The following is a 21,762-nucleotide window of genomic DNA, read 5'->3' as shown; positions in this document are numbered from 1 at the left end:
CAGCATGCAGATTGAGATTGAACACATCGAACACACACAGATAACGACTCCCTTTTAGATTAGAAAAAAGTAACTATACAGAAGTGCATTTCTACATTTTAAAAGTAAATCATAAATGATGATATTTAATAAGGAAACTGCCAAGGAATAAAACAGCGAATCAACTAATTTATTCAATTGATGCCAGTTTCCCTGTAAATTGTTCCAAAGCAAGATGATCCTGAAAAACTGGACTACATGCACTTTCTCCTATATCCAAACCTGAAACAGGCATGTAACTAAATGGTAAATAAACAATTGTATTTAATCTTTAAGTCAAGCACAGAATAAACAACTTGCTCAAGGAGAAAGATGCGTATATTCTAATAATTTTTGTTGAAATGACCACTAAGCTCTGTGTAAAACGGGACATGATCTTTCGGAGCGGAATACATGATAATGTAATTTTAATCTGCCACCTGAAGAGTTTTAATATGGTAAATAGATCTGATGAAGGGTCAAATAATGAAAATGCCTTAGAACTGTTACTTTAGGAGCATTCAATATTTGGGTTAAAGACTGATCAAGGTCCTCAGTGCAGATCCAACACATTTCTGTTTAAAATAATACGTTGTCAAAAGGATTATTTGATGACCTGGCTCACAGAAACACTCAGCGTTCTTTAATAATTCATGTAACACATTGCAAAATAACTAAAGTGCTGGGAAATAAAGCATCTGCAGATGATTAAAACATCTGGAAGCTAAGGTAATAATGAAGGAAGAGGTCTTCAAAATGAACACGTTGACTAAGCCCAGTAAAAGTCCAGACATGGCCATCATTCTAGCTATGGATTAAGGCTCAGTGTATAAAATGGGAGTAAGAGGTCTCATTTCAGGAAAACCAAATGTGGAGTACTGGCTGATGGATTTCGTTTTTCTAGCACTGGAAAATGTTAAACCTACTGTCAATAAAGTATTAACCCAATGACAATTAAATAATATTAAAAAACATTTGATTAAATATGTTTGGCACAGAAAGTGAAGGAAATGGATAAAGTGGAAGGACATTAGGTATTCTACCTGCAAGAAAGACAATTTGAGGACATTTGCAGAAATTCAAGGACTACAAAATAGTCATTAAGAATTTGCTTTACAATTTAAGCACCACGTTTAAACCAAAGGTGGACATTACCATTAATACTGGTAAATGAATCTGTACCTAACAGATATAGATCATAATTATATATACATAACGCATTGTAATGCCGTAGATGAACATTTCATTAGTTTTTTGTACCTTTTATTAATGATGAAACACCAAAGACCATAAATAACTCCAGCTCTAGGGACTAGTAAAAAACGATATTAGTTTATTATTGAAAAAAGTAAGGTCACAGAACCAGGGCATCACATTCAAAAACACACTATAAAATAATAATTACATAACACAAAGTCAGCAATTCAGAATATAAAGGAGCAGTCTAAGACAAGAGAGAAGTCTACTGATAATGTGATTTAATAGCAAAAAGTAGCAAAAAGTGATAAACATCTATAGTGTTAGTAAAACAATATTTAAAATCATTATATAGTTTATTTCCAAAGTACTAACACTGAAGTTGTTAGGCTTCCTGGTTGCAAGATTATAGCCCAGTAATCAAAAGAGGCTCCTACTGTTGGGGAATTTAACACTAAAAACCAAGTACATTTTGCACCAAGAAGGAGCTTCTGATATCAAAGAGACCAAACATTAAAATATCTCCGAGGATCTGAAGTTCATTCTATGGGAAATTTGAGGGATCAAGGACGTAAGTGGTAACTAGTAGGTGCTTTAGCATCTTTCAGCACAGATGCTCAATGAAATAAAAAAAATCACTATGCTATCCTTTCCATTACTGATGATGTGCACATTGATTATATAAAGTCAAGGCAGCTAAAGATAAACATCAGGCATGTTTGCATCATCTCCAATATTCTCTTCAACAGGATTTAGACACTGTCTGAGGCTAATGGTTTTATCACCGCTTTGTTTAAATTGTGATTAAAAGGGAGTAACCAGTTGTACGTTTACAAAGAAAAATAACATGACTTGCATGTTGACAAATAAGTATGCCTTTTCTATGCATGAATAGAGAAAAAAATCATTTAAACAAGTATTATGTTGGGGTGAGAAAGGGGGAGGTCATGGTAGCGACAAAGGATGGCCATGCAAAATGCTTTAAACACCCAAGAAGTCTTAACTATGAAGGCGTTACTCATTAATCAACATTTTACTTGAAAACTACCATCCTCTAAACACAAATCAAGCTTGCAAAATAAATTAGTCTTATTCCAAAGCATTATTTACAGAGATTAAATGGGTAAGAAGAACCCATAATTCACAGGTGGGGAAGATAGAGGTATTTCTCCACTCAGAAAATGTTTTCAAGGTTTAAGAAAGATAAGGAAATAAAAATATCAACTAATGTACGCCCACCCACAACAGTTATTAATGTAGATTTATTGACTTGTGGAAAGTAAACAAAAAACAACAATGAAGTATAATGCATGAAATTCTACGCTATGCAGATTTTCACATTTACAGTGACAGATTTCTGTGAATATCAAAAGATATCTCCACAACCTGCAGGTAAAAAGATTTGTGAAAAGGCATAAACAAATATCCCTGACCATTCTGCTAACAGAACATTCTAAAAGAATAGGTGATGCAACACTTGGACGTGAATCTGTCATTTTGCTTGTACAAACGCTGCAAACACATTGGTTTCTTTATTACCAAAAGTGTGGCAGATTGGCTCTACTACTCTTTGATTCAGCACATTCCAGAAACCAACTACACTGCTGGACGACTATTAAGCCTGAATTTCTTCTCAATCAGCAACATCACAGACAACAAGCCAACAATTATGACTAGGACAGACCACACCCTCTTCAGTTTCTGTATACCTGTTCTGTACAACCACACACCCACTACCACTGGACTCGTCCGCCGCAGCTGGAAAAGCCTCACAGAAGAAAAGTGGGCTTTGGCCAGTGCACACCAACAACTTGCCAAAAGCCATCAAGAACGTCAACAGTTGGATTACCGCAAGTGCCGGCACCCTGCCTTGCCTCAAATACATGCCAACTGCAATCGCCTGACCAGAGGCCAGTTGGTACACAAAAGAACTCAAGCTAAAGAAAGGCCACTGCAATCAACTGAAGCATAAATGGAGATCAAGTCAAGACTCCACAGATACATGCTAGAGCCAGCAGATATGGAACTCTGAAAGCAAAGTTCTTGCAGATCCCAATTAATGCTGGCACTAACAGCAGCAACAAAATCTTCGCCATCATCAGAGATTTACCCACGGCTCTGGCCGCCTGTAGCAACATCACCTTGTCGCAAGACATTTGCAACAAGCTCTTGAAATTCTTCAGTAACAAAATCACCTTAATACATGGCAACTTGAAATCTCAACTGGACGTCACAACTCAACTTCCCATCACAGCCGAAGAACACACCCTAACCTTGCGGCCCACCATCTGTCAAAACCAATGCTACCATGAGGACCATCCATGGGGGGGAGGCTCCATCTGATCCCTACCATGCCTTCACCAAAGGACTCCTACCGACCAGTGAAGCACTAGCATCCATCCTCATGTCTCCATCGACAAAGTCACACTGCTGGACACCTGGAAACATGCCACTGTCCTGCTGCCGCTCAAGAAACCATTTGCCGACCCAGACACCGTTTCCAACTACAGACGCATTTCCCTTCCACCATACTCAGAAAATGTCTTACAGAACCTAATCAACCAAAGCCTCATCGACCACCTCAGCGATCACCAGCTCCTAGATCCAGTGAATTTTGAATTAGGCCAAAACACAGAACAGAAACAGCACTTATCTCCGCCATAGACCACATCTGCATGATCCTCGACAGAGGAGACAAAGCAGCCCCCGTTTTCCTGGCCCATCCTACCGTATTTGATAAGATCTCACGCCCAATTTTCGTCAGGCATATGCATGAGATTAGCTTCCATGGATACGCTCTCCACTGGATCTTTTGCTTATTAAGTGGAAGATCACAAGCTCTAAGCCTGGCACCTTTAATCTTTGGAAACCCACAAACTAAACTCGTGTTAGGAGTGCCTCAAAGTTAAACACTCTGCCCCACCCTCTTCAAAGAATACATGATCCCTCACAACATCAGCATCATCTCCTACGGTGACAACACTCAACTCATATTCTCCCTCTCAGACAAGACCCTGAACACAAGCATGAAAATGTCACTTACCCAGTGTACATCTGTTCGTGGCATTAGTCGCTGCAGATTCACATGTTGTGCATAGCCCGCCATCTGGTGTTGGGTCGGAGTGTTACAAGTTGTTTTTCTTCGAAGAAGTCTTTCGAGTCACGAGACCGAGGGACTCCTCCTCCTTTGCTTCCATTGCGCATGGGCGTCGACTCCATCTTAGATTGTTTTCCCCGCAGAGGGTGAGGTAGGAGTTGTGTGTGGTAGTAATAGTGCCCATGCAATGGAGTGAATAAGTATGTACCAGTTAAGGTTTAAGTAATATATTTACAAAATGTACAAAGTTGAAGATAACTTCCAAACGGCTACAGGCTCCCGGGGAGGCGGGGGGGCATATGTGAATCTGCAGCGACTAATGTCACGAACAGATGTACACTGGGTAAGTGACATTTTCAGTTCGATGGCATGTGTAGCTGCAGATACACATGTTGTGCATAGACTAGTAAGCAGTTATCTCCCCAAAAGCGGTGGCTCAGCCTGTAGGAGTGGAAGTAGTCTGAAATAGAGTTCTTAGTACGGCTTGACCTACTGTGGCTTGTTGTGCGGATAGCACGTCTACACAGTAGTGCTTAGTAAATGTGTGAGGCATAGACCATGTGGCTGCCTTACACATCTCGTGCATTGGAATATTCCCTAGGAAGGCCATGCTAGCGCGTTTCTTTCGGGTTGAGTGTGCCCTTGGTGTAATGGGCAGCTCCCTTTTGGCTTTAAGGTAGCAGATTTGGATGCATTTAACTATCCATCTGGCTATACCCTGTTTTGATATTGGGTTTCCTGTATTAGGTTTTTGGAATGCAATAAACAGTTGTTTTGTTTTTCTGATTTGTTTTGTTCTGTCAATGTAGTACATTAGTGCTCTTCTGATGTCTAATGTATGTAGTGCCCTTTCAGCTACCGAGTCTGGCTGTGGGAAGAACACTGGTAGTTCTACCGTTTGATTTAAGTGGAACGGTGAAATAACCTTTGGTAGAAATTTTGGATTGGTTCTTAGGACTACCTTATTTTTGTGTATTTGGATATAAGGTTCTTGTATTGTAAACGCCTGAATTTCACTTACTCTTCTTAGAGATGTGATGGCGATGAGAAATGCAACTTTCCAGGTTAGGAATTGTATTTCGCAAGAATGCATGGGTTCAAAAGGTGGACCCATGAGTCTCGTTAAGACGATGTTGAGGTTCCATGAAGGAACGGGTGGTGTCCTTGGTGGTATAATTCTTTTGAGGCCTTCCATAAACGCTTTAATGACAGGTATCCTAAATAGTGAAGTTGAATGGGTAATCTGCAGGTATGCAGATATTGCTGCGAGGTGTATTTTAATGGAAGAGAAGGCCAGGTTTGATTTTTTTAAGTGTAGTAAGTAACCCACTACATCCTTTGGAGATGCATGTAATGGTTGAATTTGATTATTATGGCAGTAGCAAACAAACCTTTTCCATTTGCTTGCATAGCAGTGTCTAGTGGATGGTCTTCTAGCTTGCTTTAGGACTTCTATACATTCTTGGGTGAGGTTTAAGTGTCCGAATTCTAGGATTTCAGGAGCCAGATTGCTAGATTCAGCGATGCTGGGTTTGGATGCCTGATCTGTTGTTTGTGTTGTGTTAGCAGATCTGGCCTGTTGGGTAACTTGACGTGGGGTACTACTGATAGGTCTAGCAGTGTTGTGTACCATGGTTGCCTCGCCCATGTTGGTGCTATCAGTATGAGTTTGAGTTTGTTTTGACTCAATTTGTTTACTAGATATGGAAGGAGAGGGAGAGGGGGAAAAGCGTACGCAAATATCCCTGACCAGTTCATCCATAGGGCATTGCCTTGGGACTGCCTGTGTGGTTATCTGGATGCGAAGTTTTGGCATTTTGCGTTCTCCTTTGTTGCAAATAAGTCTATTTGAGGTGTTCCCCAAATTTTGAAGTAAGTGTTTAGAATTTGGGGGTGAATTTCCCATTCGTGGACCTGTTGGTGATCTCGAGAGAGATTGTCTGCAAGTTGATTCTGGATCCCTGGAATAAACTGTGCTATTAGGCGAATGTGGTTGTGAATTGCCCATTGCCATATTTTTTGTGCCAGGAGGCACAGCTGTGTCGAGTGTGTCCCCCCCTGTTTGTTTAGATAATACATTGTTGTCATGTTGTCTGTTTTGACAAGAATGTACTTGTGGGTTATGATGGGTTGGAATGCTTTTAACGCTAGGAAAACTGCTAGCAGTTCGAGGTGATTTATATGCAGCTTTGTTTGATGTACGTCCCATTGTCCTTGGATGCTGTGTTGATTGAGGTGTGCTCCCCACCCTGTCATGGAAGCATCTGTTATCACGTATTGTGGCACTGGGTCTTGGAAAGGCCGCCCTTTGTTTAAATTTATACTGTTCCACCATAGAAGCGAGATGTATGTTTGGCAGTCTATCAACACCAGATCTAGAAGGTGACCCTGTGCTTGTGACCATTGTGATGCTAGGCACTGTTGTAAGGGCCTCATGTGCAGTCTTGCATTCGGGACAATGGCTATGCATGAGGACATCATGCCTAGGAGTTGTAATACCGTCTTTGCCTGTATTTTTTGTGTTGGATACATGGTTTGTATAACGTTTTGGAAATTTTGAACCCTTTGTGGACTTGGAGTGGCTATTCCCCTTGTTGTGTCTATTGTTGCTCCTAGGTATTGCTGTACTTTGCACGGCAGAATGCGTGATTTCGCATAGTTGACGGAGAAACCGAGTTTGTAGAGGGTTTGTATGACCTGATCTGTGTGGTGTGAACACTTTGTCAGTGAGTTGGTCTTGATCAGCCAATCGTCTAGATACGGAAATACGTGTATTTGCTGCCTTCTGATGTGTGCAGCTACTACTGCTAGGCATTTTGTAAAGACTCTTGGTGCGGTTGTTATACCGAACGGCAATACTTTGAATTGGTAATGTATTCCTTTGAATACGAACCTTAGGTATTTCCTGTGCGAGGGATGTACCGGTATGTGGAAATATGCGTCTTTGAGATCTAAGGTTGTCATGTAGTCTTGTTGCTTTAGCAATGGTAACACTTCTTGTAGCGTGACCATGTGAAAGTGTTCTGATTTGATGTAGGTGTTTAGTGTTCTGAGATCTAGGATTGGTCTCAGTGTTTTGTCCTTTTTTGGTATTAGAAAGTACAGTGAGTAAACTCCTGTGTTTGTGTACCTGGTACCAGTTCTATTGCGTTCTTTTGCAGTAATGCTTGAACTTCTATTTCCAGAAGGTCTGAATGCTGTTTTGATATATTCTGTGTTTTTGGTGGTATATTTGGAGGGATTTGGAGAAATTCTATGCAATAACCATGTTGGATAATTGCTAAGACCCAAGTGTCTGTTGGTATTTCCTCCCAAGATTGGTAATACTGACTTATTCTTCCCCCCACTGGTGTTGTGTGGAGGGGATGAGTGACCTGTGAGTCACTGTTTGGTTGCAGGTGTTTTTGGGCTTTAAAATTTTCCCCTGTTTCTAGGGAATTGTCCTCCTCTGTACTGGCCCCGAAAGCCTCCCCTTTGGTACTGTCCCTGGTAGGTAGACGGTGTTGAATGTGAGGTACTGGCTTGTGTGGCCTGACCCCGAAACCCCCCTCTGAAGGTTGTTTTGCGGAAGGTGCCTAAAGTGCCTCTGCCCTGCGGGGAATAGAGTGCGCCCATGGCCTTGGCAGTGTCAGTGTCCTTTTTTAGCTTCTCAATTGCCGTGTCCACTTCAGGTCCGAACAATTGTTGCTCATTGAATGGCATATTGAGCACCGCTTGCTGTATCTCCGGTTTAAAGCCAGATGTTCGTAACCACGCGTGCCTTCTTATGGTTACTGCTGTGTTAATTGTTCTTGCAGCTGTGTCAGCTGCATCCATAGAGGAGCGTATTTGGTTATTGGAGATGTTTTGTCCCTCCTCAACCACCTATTTCGCCCTTTTTTGTAAATCCTTGGGTAGATGCTCGATGAGGTGCTGCATCTCGTCCCAATGGGCTCTATCATATCGCGCTAGGAGCGCTTGAGAGTTAGCGATGCGCCACTGGTTTGCAGCTTGTACTGCGACCCTTTTTCCGGCTGCGTCAAACTTGCGGCTTTCTTTATCCGGAGGTGGTGCATGGCCTGACGTGTGAGAGTTGGCTCTCTTGCGAGCTGCCCCTACTACAACCGAATCTGGTGGGAGTTGTGAGGTGATGAAAGCAGGGTCTGTGGGCGGTGCTTTGTATTTCTTTTCCACCCTTGGTGTTATTGCTCTACTCTTGACAGGCTCTTTGAAGATTTGCTTTGCGTGCCTTAGCATTCCTGGGAGCATAGGCAGGCTCTGGTAGGTGCTATGGGTGTAGGAGAGGGTGTTGAAAAGGAAGTCATCCTCGACAGGTTCCGAGTGTAGCGACACGTTATGGAACTCTGCTGCCCTAGCTACCACCTGTGAATACGCTGTGCTGTCCTCTGGTGGTGAGGGCTTGGTAGGATACGCCTCCGGACTGTTGTCTGACACTGGGGCGTCGTATAGGTCCCAAGCGTCCTGGTCATCTTGGCTCACGGTGGTGTGAGCCGGTGAGTGTGACGGAGTCTGTGCCGGTGATATGAAAGTTACAGGTGGAGGAGAGGGTGGCGGAGTTACCTTCTTCACCACTTTTGTTTGTGGTGCTTGTTCCTGTATTTGGAACTCAAGTCTCCTTTTTCTCCTAATAGGGGGAAGGGTGCTGATCTTCCCTGTTCCACTCTGTATAAAGATCCGCTTTTGAGTGTGGTCTACTTCAGTGGACTGTAACTCTTCCTCGAATCTATGTTTGCGCAATTGAGAGGACAGTGATTGCTCCTCTGAATATGAGCTGGTTGTTGGCTCGGTTGCCGGTCGTTTCGGCACCGAAACTATGTCCTTACTCGTTTTCGGCTCCGAGGCGACTTTTCTCTTTTTTGGAGTCGAAACTTCTCGGCGTCGATCCTCCTCGGTGCAGCTGTCTCTGCGTCGAGCAGCTTCGGCTCCGATGTCTCGGCGTCGATCTTTGTCGGCAGCACTTTCTCGGTCCCGAGATTGCTGCGTGCCTGTGTCTCGACCGAGTCGGACGATCTCGGCACTAGTTCGGCCTTTTCCGGTGGCGATGGGCGGTCACCGACTTTATGGGTTGAGCCATGGCCTGTTGGCAGTGGCGACCCCTGGGCCTTGTCTGTTTTCTTGTGTGTTGGCTTCGACGTCTTACTCACTGTTTCGTGGACGTCGAATTCCTCCGAGTCCGATTCATGGATAGAGAAGGCTTCCTCTTCTTCTCCTTGTTACTCGAACTCTCGGTGTCCTGTCGGCGTGGACGCCATCTGTAATCTTCTGGCTCGCCGGTCACGGAGCGTTTTTCGGGATCGAAACGCACAACAGGCCTCACAAGTTTCTTCCTTGTGCTCGGGCGACAGGCACAGGTTACAGACCAAATGTTGGTCTGTATATGGGTATTTGTTGTGGCATTTAGGGCAGAATCGGAACGGGGTCCGTTCCATCAGCCTCGATGTTACACGCGGTCGGGCCGACCAGGCCCAGACGGGGGATCGAAATTACCCCGAAGGGCTACCGGAGCTCTTCACGATTCGATGTCGATCCTATCTAATCCGATCCCGAAAGCAACAATACCGACGTAATTTTCCGAATTTCTAACTATCTTTCCGTTCCGAACCCGGACCGAAAAGGAACACGTCCGAACCCGATGGCGGAAAGAAAACAATCGAAGATGGAGTCGACGCCCATGCGCAATGGAAGCAAAGGAGGAGTCGTCCCTCGGTCTCGTGACTCGAAAGACTTCTTCGAAGAAAAACAACTTGTAACACTCCGACCCAACACCAGATGGCGGGCTATGCACAACATGTGTATCTGCAGCTACACATGCCATCGAACATACGTTTATCACCTACATAACCAAAATCGCTAACTGGATAAAAACAAACTGTCTCAAGATTAACACTGACAAGACAGAAGTTGTGATCTTTGACAAGAACACCTGACCCTGCGGCTTCAACCGGTGGCCAGATGAACTTGGACCCACAACGAGCACCTACATCAAGAACCTCTGTATCATCGACAGCAAACTGGACATGACCGCACAAGTCAACGCTTCCAATGCATCACACTGAAAACAGTAACTCACATCCGAGTCACCAGCAAGTTTGACTACAGGAACACCCTCTACATCTGGATCATGAATGACCTCATCAGAAGACTGCACCCAATCCAGAACTTAGCAGCCAGATTCATCCTCAACCTCCCACAAAGAACTCACATCAAATCCCATGGAGTTCCACTTGGCCAGATACACAAGAGCACTCATCTCAAACTTCTCACACACAGATTCAAGGCAGTACAAAAGATAGGCCCCCACCTACCTGAACACCTGCATCTCCTTCCACTAATCACCCAGACAACTCTGCTTCCCAACAACCTGCTTTTCAAGTAGCCAAACTACCATAGACAGGTCTAGGCTAGGCGAAACACACCTGCTCAGCAACAGGATACCCTTGCAGGAAGAGGATGCTTTACAAATACACAAAACATAACATAACCAAGATGGAATGAGCCAGTGTGTGGCTCCTAATTTACACATTATCATGGTAAGCGTGTTTTTTAAATTTTATTTTCATCATTGGTGAGAGTGCAGTAGACAATGCTGTTTGTTTGGATGCCTAGTTCCACAGTTCTAGTACATTAGGAAACATGGATAAAACCTGGTTGTTCTTCTGTAGAAGTGTTTTAGCAGAAAACATGTCTCTGTTTGTTCTTCCTCTAGCTGCCTCCATACAAGTTTACATTCTTTGTGATCACAGTGTTAAGCCAGGGTGATGGTCGTAAGGGTTAAGAGTCACGTTTTCTCTATGGTGAGGCAGATTCCTGGTCATGCTATATATTTAACTCTCCCTGTGATGACTTTCATGGGTTGATCATGCTGCTTATCCTCCTCAAAGATCTTCCAGCCCTTCCTAATACAATTCTGGAGTTTCTGGGCAGTCTAACTCTCTGTGGGTTCCTTCAGCTTCTTTGCTCTCTAAAGTCTTTGTGAAGATCCTAATGCACTTCACTGATTCATCAAACTGTTTCTTTCTCAGAACTATATCTGCCATTTCAGCCCTGAGCCAATGTTTTTCCTTTCTCTTGTTTGACATCAACAGGCCTTCTTTTTCAAAGACTTCTCTATCTGATCTTTTTCCTTCCTCCAAGCTGAACCTCCTTTTGGAATCAATTCAGAGGGTCAGGCATTTCCCTGCTGTCTGTTGGCTTTGATCTGGGAGGCTCTTCTGTTTAGAGTTCTCCTCGACTTCTGAACGCTCTGTGTTTTTGTGAGTTTCAGGGGGGCTTCAGGTTTGAAACTTCTGGCTCAGGCCTACTGCAAGCCAGCAGCTTTTTGACATGAATGTTGTTTCTTTGAATGTCTCAGGTTTTTGTCATTTTCCTCCAACATCTGCTCTGGTCATTGATAATCACGTCCCTTTTAGTTTTTTTAATTCCCACATCATTGGAGTCTATCACTTCCTCAGCAATCAGTGATTCAGAGCTAAGGGCCATGCGTGAAACCCAATGGCAGTAAAAAAAAGAATAGGAGGATGGGTGACAACATGCACTTGGGCATTGTGGGCTTAGGTTGAGTTTCATATGTTCTAGCACCCCTGTGGAAAAGACCTTCTGCTCAATTTTCTTGGTTCTGTAAGAGGGATATAAGCCTTTCACAAAAGCCAATAGAACTCGCTCAGTGACTCCAGCAAAAACAAACAGACTTGTCTAAACATTATTATACAAATCAAAATGTGGTTCACTCAAACTATTTCAACAAGGAATGTTAAGCCAGGTAGCTTGATGCACCTGTTGGACTTGCATGGCTTCTCATATAGTGAATGGGTTAGCATTACACAATTTCAACCCTATTGAGCTCTAGAGCACAAACAGTTTTAACTCCTTGAGAGAATTAACAGATGAAACTGTGATAACACATGGTAACAGTGTAAACTAGATTTATTAAACTCACCTTACCTATCATGACCTCGGAAGCTTGACAGCTAATTTACCACTCAACCCAACTTTAAAGATTGGAATTTACACAAAGTAAAGAAAAGGCAAACCAAAGATCAATTAAAACGAATATAGAAACATACAGGAAACATTTATGAACTCTACTCTAGGAATATATCACAATGGAAAATTCATCTACGACATTAACCTTCTTGTTCTCATCCCACAGAACCATCTGTTAACACGGAAGAGCCTTTCCCAAGTAGCATTATGACTCTTTAAAAGGTCTCTGAACATTTGACATGCATCAGGGTTCAGACACCTCCATTAGCATCCACAAGCTGCTCTGATCACTTTCAAGGCTTGCAGCATCCGCTGCAAAACAGAGAACACAAGTAATCAGGCCTTTTTATGCTAGGCACTGGGAAAACGGAATTCCAGCAGAATTTAACAGGCACATCTCCACCTCCATTTCAAGACCAACTGAAAAGTGTTCTCTTCTAACCTCTTATGTGCAGATACCAATGAAGCTGGAGGGGCAAAAAGGGTTCTCTGAAGATGCACAAACTGCCTTTTGACATTAACTCTTGGCTCACACCCACATTTCCTTATGCTCTATCCTCTACCCGTTAGCTAGGTTGATGCCATACAACTGCCTTTACATCAGAAATGTAAAAACTGATTATATCATCCACTAGAGCGCCCTCTTTAAACTTTAAACTGCAGAACAACCAGTCAAACTTGACAAAGGGAGGTACATCTTTAAGTAATAAAGGCCTGGAAACTGATTAGCTCAATGAAGAGCAGTAGATTTGTCTCTGCTAAATACCAAGGAGGAAATCAGAGTGAGGATCTCTTTGGGAAATATGCATGCCTTTCAGAGTTTTGAAAATCTTGTTGAAAATAATGTAGTTAGCAGCCACAGACACTTCTTACCACAACCTCTGGGCCTAGTTCAATAATTTGTTAAAAACATTCTCCTGAAATTACTTCCAAGAGAAACACAGCTTTCCTTTTAAATTCAATCTTTTTATGTTTTTTATAGCCACGTGATAGCAAAAGTGAAAACATGGCTGTACTAGAGGAAGCACACCTGTTGCAGGGTGTGGAATTCCTATAGCCCAACCGCTAGGACATACTGTTTGGGGTTAAGGACAAGTTTTAATGTTTATTTTGTCCTTGGGACAAGTAGGTCCAACCCCTTGGAGCACAAACCCCTTGGATGGCAGTTTACAGGGAAGAGAACTGTCTGTAGTTGAGGTAAAATTGGTGTCCATATGTTAATGCTCTTCAAACTTGTATTTATGGTTCATTAACGAAAAGCCTTTATTATTAGACTGAGCACTCTAGATAAACGTTGTAAGGTCTATACTACTGACAGTGGCTCCAGTTAAAAAAGCTGTACACACGTTTGAAAAGTTTAACAACGTGAGGCTACGAATAATGCTCCCAGAATGCTCTCCGATTAGATGTAAATGTTTGCAGAAGCTTGTAAGCAAGATGGATGACTCTTTGCTTTCAAAATAAAATGTCTAGAAAAAATGCAAGTATAAGAAAAAGTTTTGCTAAATTACTGTGAAAAGTTTAGGTTCTATTTCTTTGAAGCATCATTTAGTAAAACGAGTTGATGTATGCTAGTATTTCCAAAAAATATTCATAATGGAAAATCGGTGAAACATTTTCAACAAGATTGTGGGATATAGGAAAATAAACAGGCACTGGCAAAGCCAACCAATCCAACATTGGTTGTCAGTCTTTTGGTTTTGTTAATGCGTGTCTTGTTTTGACATGGTTTTTGTAACACTTGTTGTGGGAGCTGCCAGGCCCTAAACATTGTAACAAACTTTGGCAAAAAGCAAGAAAAGGTTTTTGGTCTCAAAAAGAACACATTGCCACAGTAGTTCCTGGCACTGAACAAAACTACTATATGCGCCAATATGCTCCTTGTGGAAGAGCAAAATGTTATCACTCATGGTAAAGCCTGCTGACAGAGGGATAAATAGAATTATAATAAAAACAAAATGCCTTGGTTAACGCCATATCTAATCAGGGGCCCAATTCTTACAGAAAGTCGCAAAAGTGAACCAATGGTATGCCCTTGAATTAGTGGAATTCATGAATTCACAAGAATTTACAGAAATAGACCAGGAAATTGTACTCCTTGAAAATATTCACAAACTGCATCTTATCAAGAGCCAATATGCATGTGTAGATTTGCTCAATAGAAAGTCTTTACAAGTTCACTTTCCCTCCAACCACTTCCCCCCCGCCCCACCATGGAAGAACTTCTACGTCTGCTCTTGTCAGGCATACATTTCCAATCTTTTCTCAGTATGGGAAAAGATTAGAGAAGAGCTGATGAAAATCCTTAAAACATACAAGTTAGTCAGTTTGCACAGACTCAAAGGCATCCCAGCCCTGGAACTATTGCTTACTGCTTCTTCTAGCCCCAGTATGTAGATCTACGGAAAGGTGGCAAAAAAAATTATGAAATTACTATAGTAGGGCTTGAAATTGCTAGTATTCACCCCAACTAAAGTATTAGCCCTGGCATATTCAGGGAGGCAATTATCAGAGCTCTTAAATAAGGAGATTGCTGACATAATTTGTTGCCGCAGTACATGACACCAAAGGCACAAGTAGATTTTTTTTACAGGACAAACAGATTTAAGAAGCAACCTGTCCCATGGACAAGTAGATATTTTATTAAATTCCACACCCCTGCTGTTACAAAGTTTTTATCCATTAAACAGAGTAAACCCAACCTACATAAAAAGTGTGCAGTAGGGTATTTGAAATCACACCCATAAAATAAAAGACTACATATATAGAAATAATAGCAATGAATACCAGCTATGAAGTAAAACCTGCTTAGGGGAAATGATGGTTGGTAGCAATTCAGAAAGGCTGTTTTGTCTGAAATTATCTATAAACAATCGGGAAGCCATTGGTCCAGGCAAAATTATTAAGGGAGTAAGAGAGTAAAGAAAAAAACAATATCAAGCTTTATCTGAAAAATGATGGACATAACTCTCCTTATAGGTATGTGTTACTATATTAGCAGACGGATTCTAAAAGCAAGTCTGTTTCTCTTTTATTATCTGCAGTGATAAAGCAGAGCCTTGAGTGGATTCCATGTCTAATAATGATAACCTTGTCTACCAAAATAACTTTATTGCACCCTCATATGATTTTTCAACATGGCAATAGTAAAAGGAAGGTGGGATGAGTAATCAGTAATAATGATTTATATCTTTACTGGCAAATACTGAATTACAGGACACAATTGTGCAGCCCTCAGGTTTTATGTGAAATGTGTGAACAGCAAAATAATTCTCAGCTTGTGCCTGCAGGTTACCCAGAGCCTGCTTTGTGGTGTAATGAGAAGAGATTTAAAGACTGAGTGGATGTCAAAACGTATTCACAAGTTTGAAACAGAAATGGCTTTCTGCAATGCATTCAATTTTATATGGTAAGCTGTTTCTATAATAGATTTTCAAGTAGAATTCAAAAATATATATTCTGCAGGAATTTACAAAGCTAGGCTTTAGTTCAAAAGTATGTTTCACCTCTTGTGAAGTCTTTTTATACTGGGAAAATAGGGTTGAATGGTGTGGATTCTGCCATAAAGGTAAATGAGATGAATGTCTCTAAAATCTTCTGTATTTTCAATTTTATTTTCGTTTGTAGGAAGTGTGAGACTAACTACAGATTTTCATTACAAAATTCAAAGTAGATATATTTTCGAGGAATGCACAGCATCAAATGTAAACACCTTTAATTCCGTAGGCTTTCAAGGTGCTTGTACTTAATGTAAGCAGGTTAGTTTTATGAGTGAATTTAAAATGCAACACCAAGGCAAAATAAATCCATTTATTAAAATCCAAACTCTACAACAACCAAAGTCAGTGAAGGATGATTTATTCTGCATGAGGTCCTACGACTGAGGTTTTATGTCTTGGTTGAAATGTAATCCCCAGTGATTATGTCTGTTGGGCAGAGATAAAATTACACCCGAAAGAGGAAAGCACACCTGTCTCCAAAATCATCCAATGATTTATGCATATTGGAATGACATGGGAGCAGATGGGGTTCAGCACTGCTCCATTGCTTTCAATTACAAAAATGATGGCCTTTGGCATGATGCAATCGTTTACAGTAGTGCTAGATTCATGCTGGGCAGTAGGGTATGTGGTCTGCCATCTAATGGACAAGTGCTGGGTGTTTTCAAAGGCTTCTTTATCTCAGGCAACAGGCAATATAAATAAGATGCTAAATGGTGATTGGGTGGTTCACTTAACTAGAATTTCAGAATGCCTTTAATAAACTGCACATTAGAAGCTCAATGACAATTATTATAAAACGTATGACTTATAGACTCAAAGAACAAACAGGAAGTATTTGATCTTTCAAACTGGGGCACTATTCAACTAACTTGTGATTTGATGTAGAATATTTGTAGGCAGAATGTGGCCTGTGTGGATCTTCGCTGATAAAAGCTTTCAAGGATTGGGTGAACGTCCATGTAAATAGGATTACTACCCAAAAATGGCCTGAATCAATCACTTACAGCTGTATGAAACCACAAACAAGATGAGACGTTCAGTGATTCATGATGCACATACAGATACAGTGGGAAACCATGGGTCGGCAATGGCAAGACTCAGCTACATGAGTGAAAACAAAAGCAAGGCCTGTGAAATCACAGAGACCCTTACTTGAGGGGAGCTGCCAGGAGAGAAGCCTTGATTGGAGACAGGAGAAGTGGGAGACTGGTTGGCTGGGGATCCAGCATTACTGCGGTACTGCTGGAGTGAAGCCTACAGAATAACACAGAATTAAACATAGTGGGATTGCAGGACACCTTATCAACTAACCACATAATGGTCTATAGCTCGGTAGTATCAAAACCCTAAAATGCCAAGTAAGGCATATATCAACCCCAAACACACGCAAGTTTAAATTCTCAAATGTAATCTAGGCATGAATGGTGGCGCACTGCCGTTTTATTTTTAATGAAAATATTTTGGTTTTGAAATTTAAATTTAAGGTGCAAATAATTCACTTTTCTTAGAATAGTATGCCATATAAGCCAGGACAAAACGTTCTAACACACATGTAATTAACTATTGGATTTTTAGCGTAGTCTGATTGTATCCTTCAAAGTAAAAATGTTCTCCTAATAGAAGAAGCTTCCTAAATTGTAATTTTATTTCTTGGTTATTGGTTTTACGTAAACGTTCCGAACAATTTGGAGTAACACGAGTCCAAAAATAAATCAATTTAATCTAACATCCTTTCCACTATTTTCCGTGTAAAAGTAATTGTATGTTCAAAAATGTCTTTTGAAATGATACAGCCTCACACTTTTGGCCTACATAGAATAATTCATAGATCCATGCTAAAATATATTTTTCTTCTATACTAAATTGAAAACTGTTGCATCTGTAACCATTTATATTATATTGTTTTGGCAATCACTTATATACTGCAAATCTCAAAGCCATACAACAAATATGCAATCAACCAAATAACTTCAAATAATAGCAGGGTGACCTCCACAGGATGGCCAAATTCAGGAAATTGCTGGCCTGAAACAGCAAATGCAAGCAATGCAGCCAAAAGTAATCTTTCTGCGATCCTACTCAAAACATACCACAGTGCATTACATCTGTGTAGATTCAAAAGACACCTTCTAAAAACACATTTAAAGAAACACTCTGTGTCATGGACCCCCTTCTTCCCAACACAGTGTACTCAATTAGGCACTTTACATAGGAAAGTCAACTTTTCACAATAAGAGCAGTCAAATGTATTAATACACATTTTTAGTTCTAGTGGCAAATTAAACATGTTGGAACAGGGCAGAAAAAGGCAACTATCTAAGTTTTGTTTATAAGGCTGGTGAAAGGTTCATAAATTTCAAACTGACTGTAAACTTATCAAAAATATGCATTAACCAACAAAGGCTATTTTTGCACAATGTCTACTTTAAAATATAAATAAGTGCGGGTGTGCGTATATATATTTATGTAACACACATTTTTTAAATCTTTTTTTATTCATGAAAATGTACTGCGGGTGACTTCCTGTATGTTGGAATTGTTTGTTGTATTGTGCCCTAGCTGCTTCACAAGTGTAATAAATATTGGTGGCAGAGTACTAGATTTGAAGTCAAAGGAAACCATATGTTTTGAGATTTGTTTCACATGATATTAATATATCTTCAGAGTACAGATTCTCTCACTCAACTCCTTAAGGATAAATGATGGAACTGCCCTTATACGACAACAGCCTAAAACTAACAATGATCATACACCTATTAAGTGTGCACTACCAATGCCCATTTTCAGAAGAAATTTATTTTCCAAAAACACAGACAATTATCTTCAATGGGCTAAACCAGAAAATAAACATCAATGTGCCAAAGACATCAGTGTATATTTTATAATAAAATGTATAGGTGGTTTGAAAAATAATTACTTTCATTGTTTTCACATGAAAATGTATAGAGGCACTTCAAACAAATCATGAGGAAATGTTTTCATTCACACGCAGATGCAGAAAATAGTTACAATGCTTATTTGGTCCTCATAACCCATGTGAGAAAAGTGAGCCAAAATTTCTGTCCAAACATATTTTTTTTCCTGAACCTAAGTTAAACACAAATAAAAATGACCTTCTAGATGTGCATCTCAACAATTTCCAGCCTTATGATACCGTACTAACTTGCGACTTAAATTTTGATAACGCAGGAAACATGGAAGGCTTTTACAAAGGGGGCCCTAAAAGGTTATATTTCTACAATACAAACAGTTCAAGAGTTGAGTCTCATGCAGGTGACAAGTGAAGAGACATAGTTAAAGTGCCTTACCCCATGACATGTGATTGCCAAGCCTAAGAACTGCTTATAGGTAATGAAGGCTCTTGAATGATATTAAAAGGTGTCACAAATGCCAACTGCTACAACAACAGAAAAGAAAATCTTGGGCCTTTGGCTGGTAATTGAATTTGCCTTTTAATAAACAGGTGACATTCTTTTTTCATTACTCACTACACCATTAAAACTCCCCTTTAGGCTAATTAACGCCATATGGATAACATGAACTGTACGCTAACTTAATGGAGAAAATCTAAATCGACTTCTGCATGAATACAGATTTACAGTGTGAACAAAAAGATTGGATTGAAATGCCTCACATTGCCTTCTGTGTTCCTAATATCAAAAGTATGTAAAAATGAAATAGAATGGTACAAATAATGACATGAAATTGGCTTTAACATAGCTCATCTACCTGGTCTTCAAAGCCCTTGGAACGGAAGCAGTAAGGATGGAATGAGAAATATGGTAAGGGGCTTAGTCCAGCTTACTACGACACACATCAAAACACTGTCACAGATAAAGTTAGACATAAGAATTCTGCTAGACAGAGTGAGTCAAGATAATTAGAAAATTACTTACCTGTAATACCTATATAATATGTGGACCACAGAATTAATTTTATGACCAGACAGTCGAATCTAGTGTCATGTATGGGTGCAACCGAAAAAAACCCTGAAGAACAAATTACTTACATTTGGTAACAATCTTCCTGGTGGATGCAGTTATTGACTCAGATGCCTCAGACTTAAAATATCCCCAGGTGTGAGACTGGATCTCAGGAATTCTCAGCAATACTCTTTTACAATACTGTGTGGAACTATCAACCACATATAAGTGGCACCTGTGAAAACTTAAGTCAGTTTTTTGTCTTTCACCTTCTGTGCCCTCAAATATGGAGCATGAACAAATTGCTAGAGACAGTGTGCTGGACTTCTAACTCAAGCCTTTTTTAGGAATTAAAGAGGCCACTCTGTAGATGGGGAGTCGGGAAAGGTGTTTGGAAACTTGAATTGAATAGACTATCCAGCAGAGAGTGGTACCAAAGATAGTTAACTTGTTCTGATAGGTAATTCCAACAACAGATCCCTCAGCTTTATAAGTTACTGCAGCAGTACCTCCTAAAGGTGGATGGTCTTGCCAGAGAACACAAAACAGACAACCTGGCAGAACCAAGCAGGTGGATTAGGCTTTCAAGTGAAGTATACAAAAAGGAGATAGGTGGGATGCATGATTAATCTCAGTCACTCATAACCTCTTGGGACCACATTCACTCAGCCGGATGGTCACTTACACACATACCACGCATACCTAAAAGCAGAGCAGGAGGGCATGCTTGGTCATACAATGCTCCTAAAGCTCCAAAAGTGTGGAACGACTCCCACACCACATTAAAGTGTCCTCATAAATTCTTGAATACACCATGAAGCTGAAGACCTGGCTCTTCTAGTAAGGCTCCTTGAGACCGGCACCACACACCTGCTAGGTAATACAATACCCTCACAGGTGATTAGGAACTATGAAAATATACTTAACATCACAGTCCATCGTTATTTTGCACACTATGTCACCTTAGTCTGGACAAAGTCATATGCAGATCAGCCTTGACCGTCCCCTAATAGAAGCAACCCAGCTCGAACTGCCAGGTCTTCTAAAGACTGAACCATCAGCAACCGAAGACTAGTTTCACCCTGGTTGGGGTTTTTAAGTTGGGTGTAGGTTGGTTGGACAGTGACCAAAGGACAACGTCTGGGCATACCTATCGTGCTCGCTCTGTCGCTGTAAAGTAAACTAAAAAGTGATGGGTTGGATACATGAATTAATTTCAACTACAGACAATTACTTTGGGCTGCATTCCAGAACATCGGCTGTCGAAACAGTAGTGCTTCGTGAAGGTATGCACCAAAGCATATGTCGCAGCCTGGCAGATGTCTCGAACAGTCACTTCTCTCATCAATGCCTTTGTAGCAGCCCTGGTCCTGGTGGAGTGAGCCTACAGACATTCGCAGGGCTGCTTCTTGGCCAGTACAATAACAATTTTTATGCAGAGGGCTACACTCTTCTGAACTGCCTTGTCTTCCTTTCACCAGAGAATACCACAGAGCTTACCACACAAGCAATGGTCCTTTTTGCAATAATAATAATAATAAAAAAAATACAAATAAAAAAAAGCTTAGTGCTCTTGGGGTCAAGATGATGGAGCTGGAAGTGCGACCGACAGGACAACGTGGAGCGTATCACAATCTCTGGCAAGAATACTGCTTGGGTTCTCAGCACCAATCTGTCCACAGAAAAAGGTGATGTAAGGCTGTTGCATTGAAAATACCTGCAATTACACGGCATTCTAACGTACATTCAATGAGGAAGACAGTTTCCGCGTTAAGAACCTTAGACAACAGATGTACATATACTTGAAGGGCAAGTATATGAAAAATATCAAGACAAAATTGAGGTCCCATTGAGGCATAACAAATTGAGAGGAAATGTAAGCCAAACCTTGTACAGACTGCATCACAACTGGTGACTTATGGCCAAATGGGTCTCCTACACGAGCTTTTGGGAAAATGGCAGCAGACAGAAGTGCTGACGCTGTGTTCAACGGTGGTCAACAGAGCTAGCCAGGGTGTACCCCACTGTTCAAAGCCGTCCT

General features: G+C 41.0%; 1 protein-coding gene across 2 annotated transcripts in view; it reads right to left on the bottom strand.

Annotated features, from left to right (window-relative positions):
- Window positions 1-21,762, bottom strand: part of CRTC1 (CREB regulated transcription coactivator 1) — a 193,333-nt gene that overhangs the window by 24,741 nt on the left and 146,830 nt on the right. The window contains exon 11 of one of the 2 annotated variants that reach the window (XM_069215548.1): window positions 16,951-17,052. The exons of the other annotated variant lie outside the window; for it this stretch is intronic. Coding sequence (XP_069071649.1) covers window positions 16,951-17,052 — 102 coding nt within the window. The remainder of the gene's footprint in view (window positions 1-16,950; window positions 17,053-21,762) is intronic. 2 annotated transcript variants of the gene reach the window in all.

This window comes from Pleurodeles waltl, chromosome 12 (genome assembly GCF_031143425.1).
Source record: "Pleurodeles waltl isolate 20211129_DDA chromosome 12, aPleWal1.hap1.20221129, whole genome shotgun sequence".
Taxonomy (NCBI): domain Eukaryota; kingdom Metazoa; phylum Chordata; class Amphibia; order Caudata; family Salamandridae; genus Pleurodeles; species Pleurodeles waltl.
Note: the sequence above shows the minus strand (reverse complement) of the source record. Positions and strands in the feature narration are given on the sequence as shown.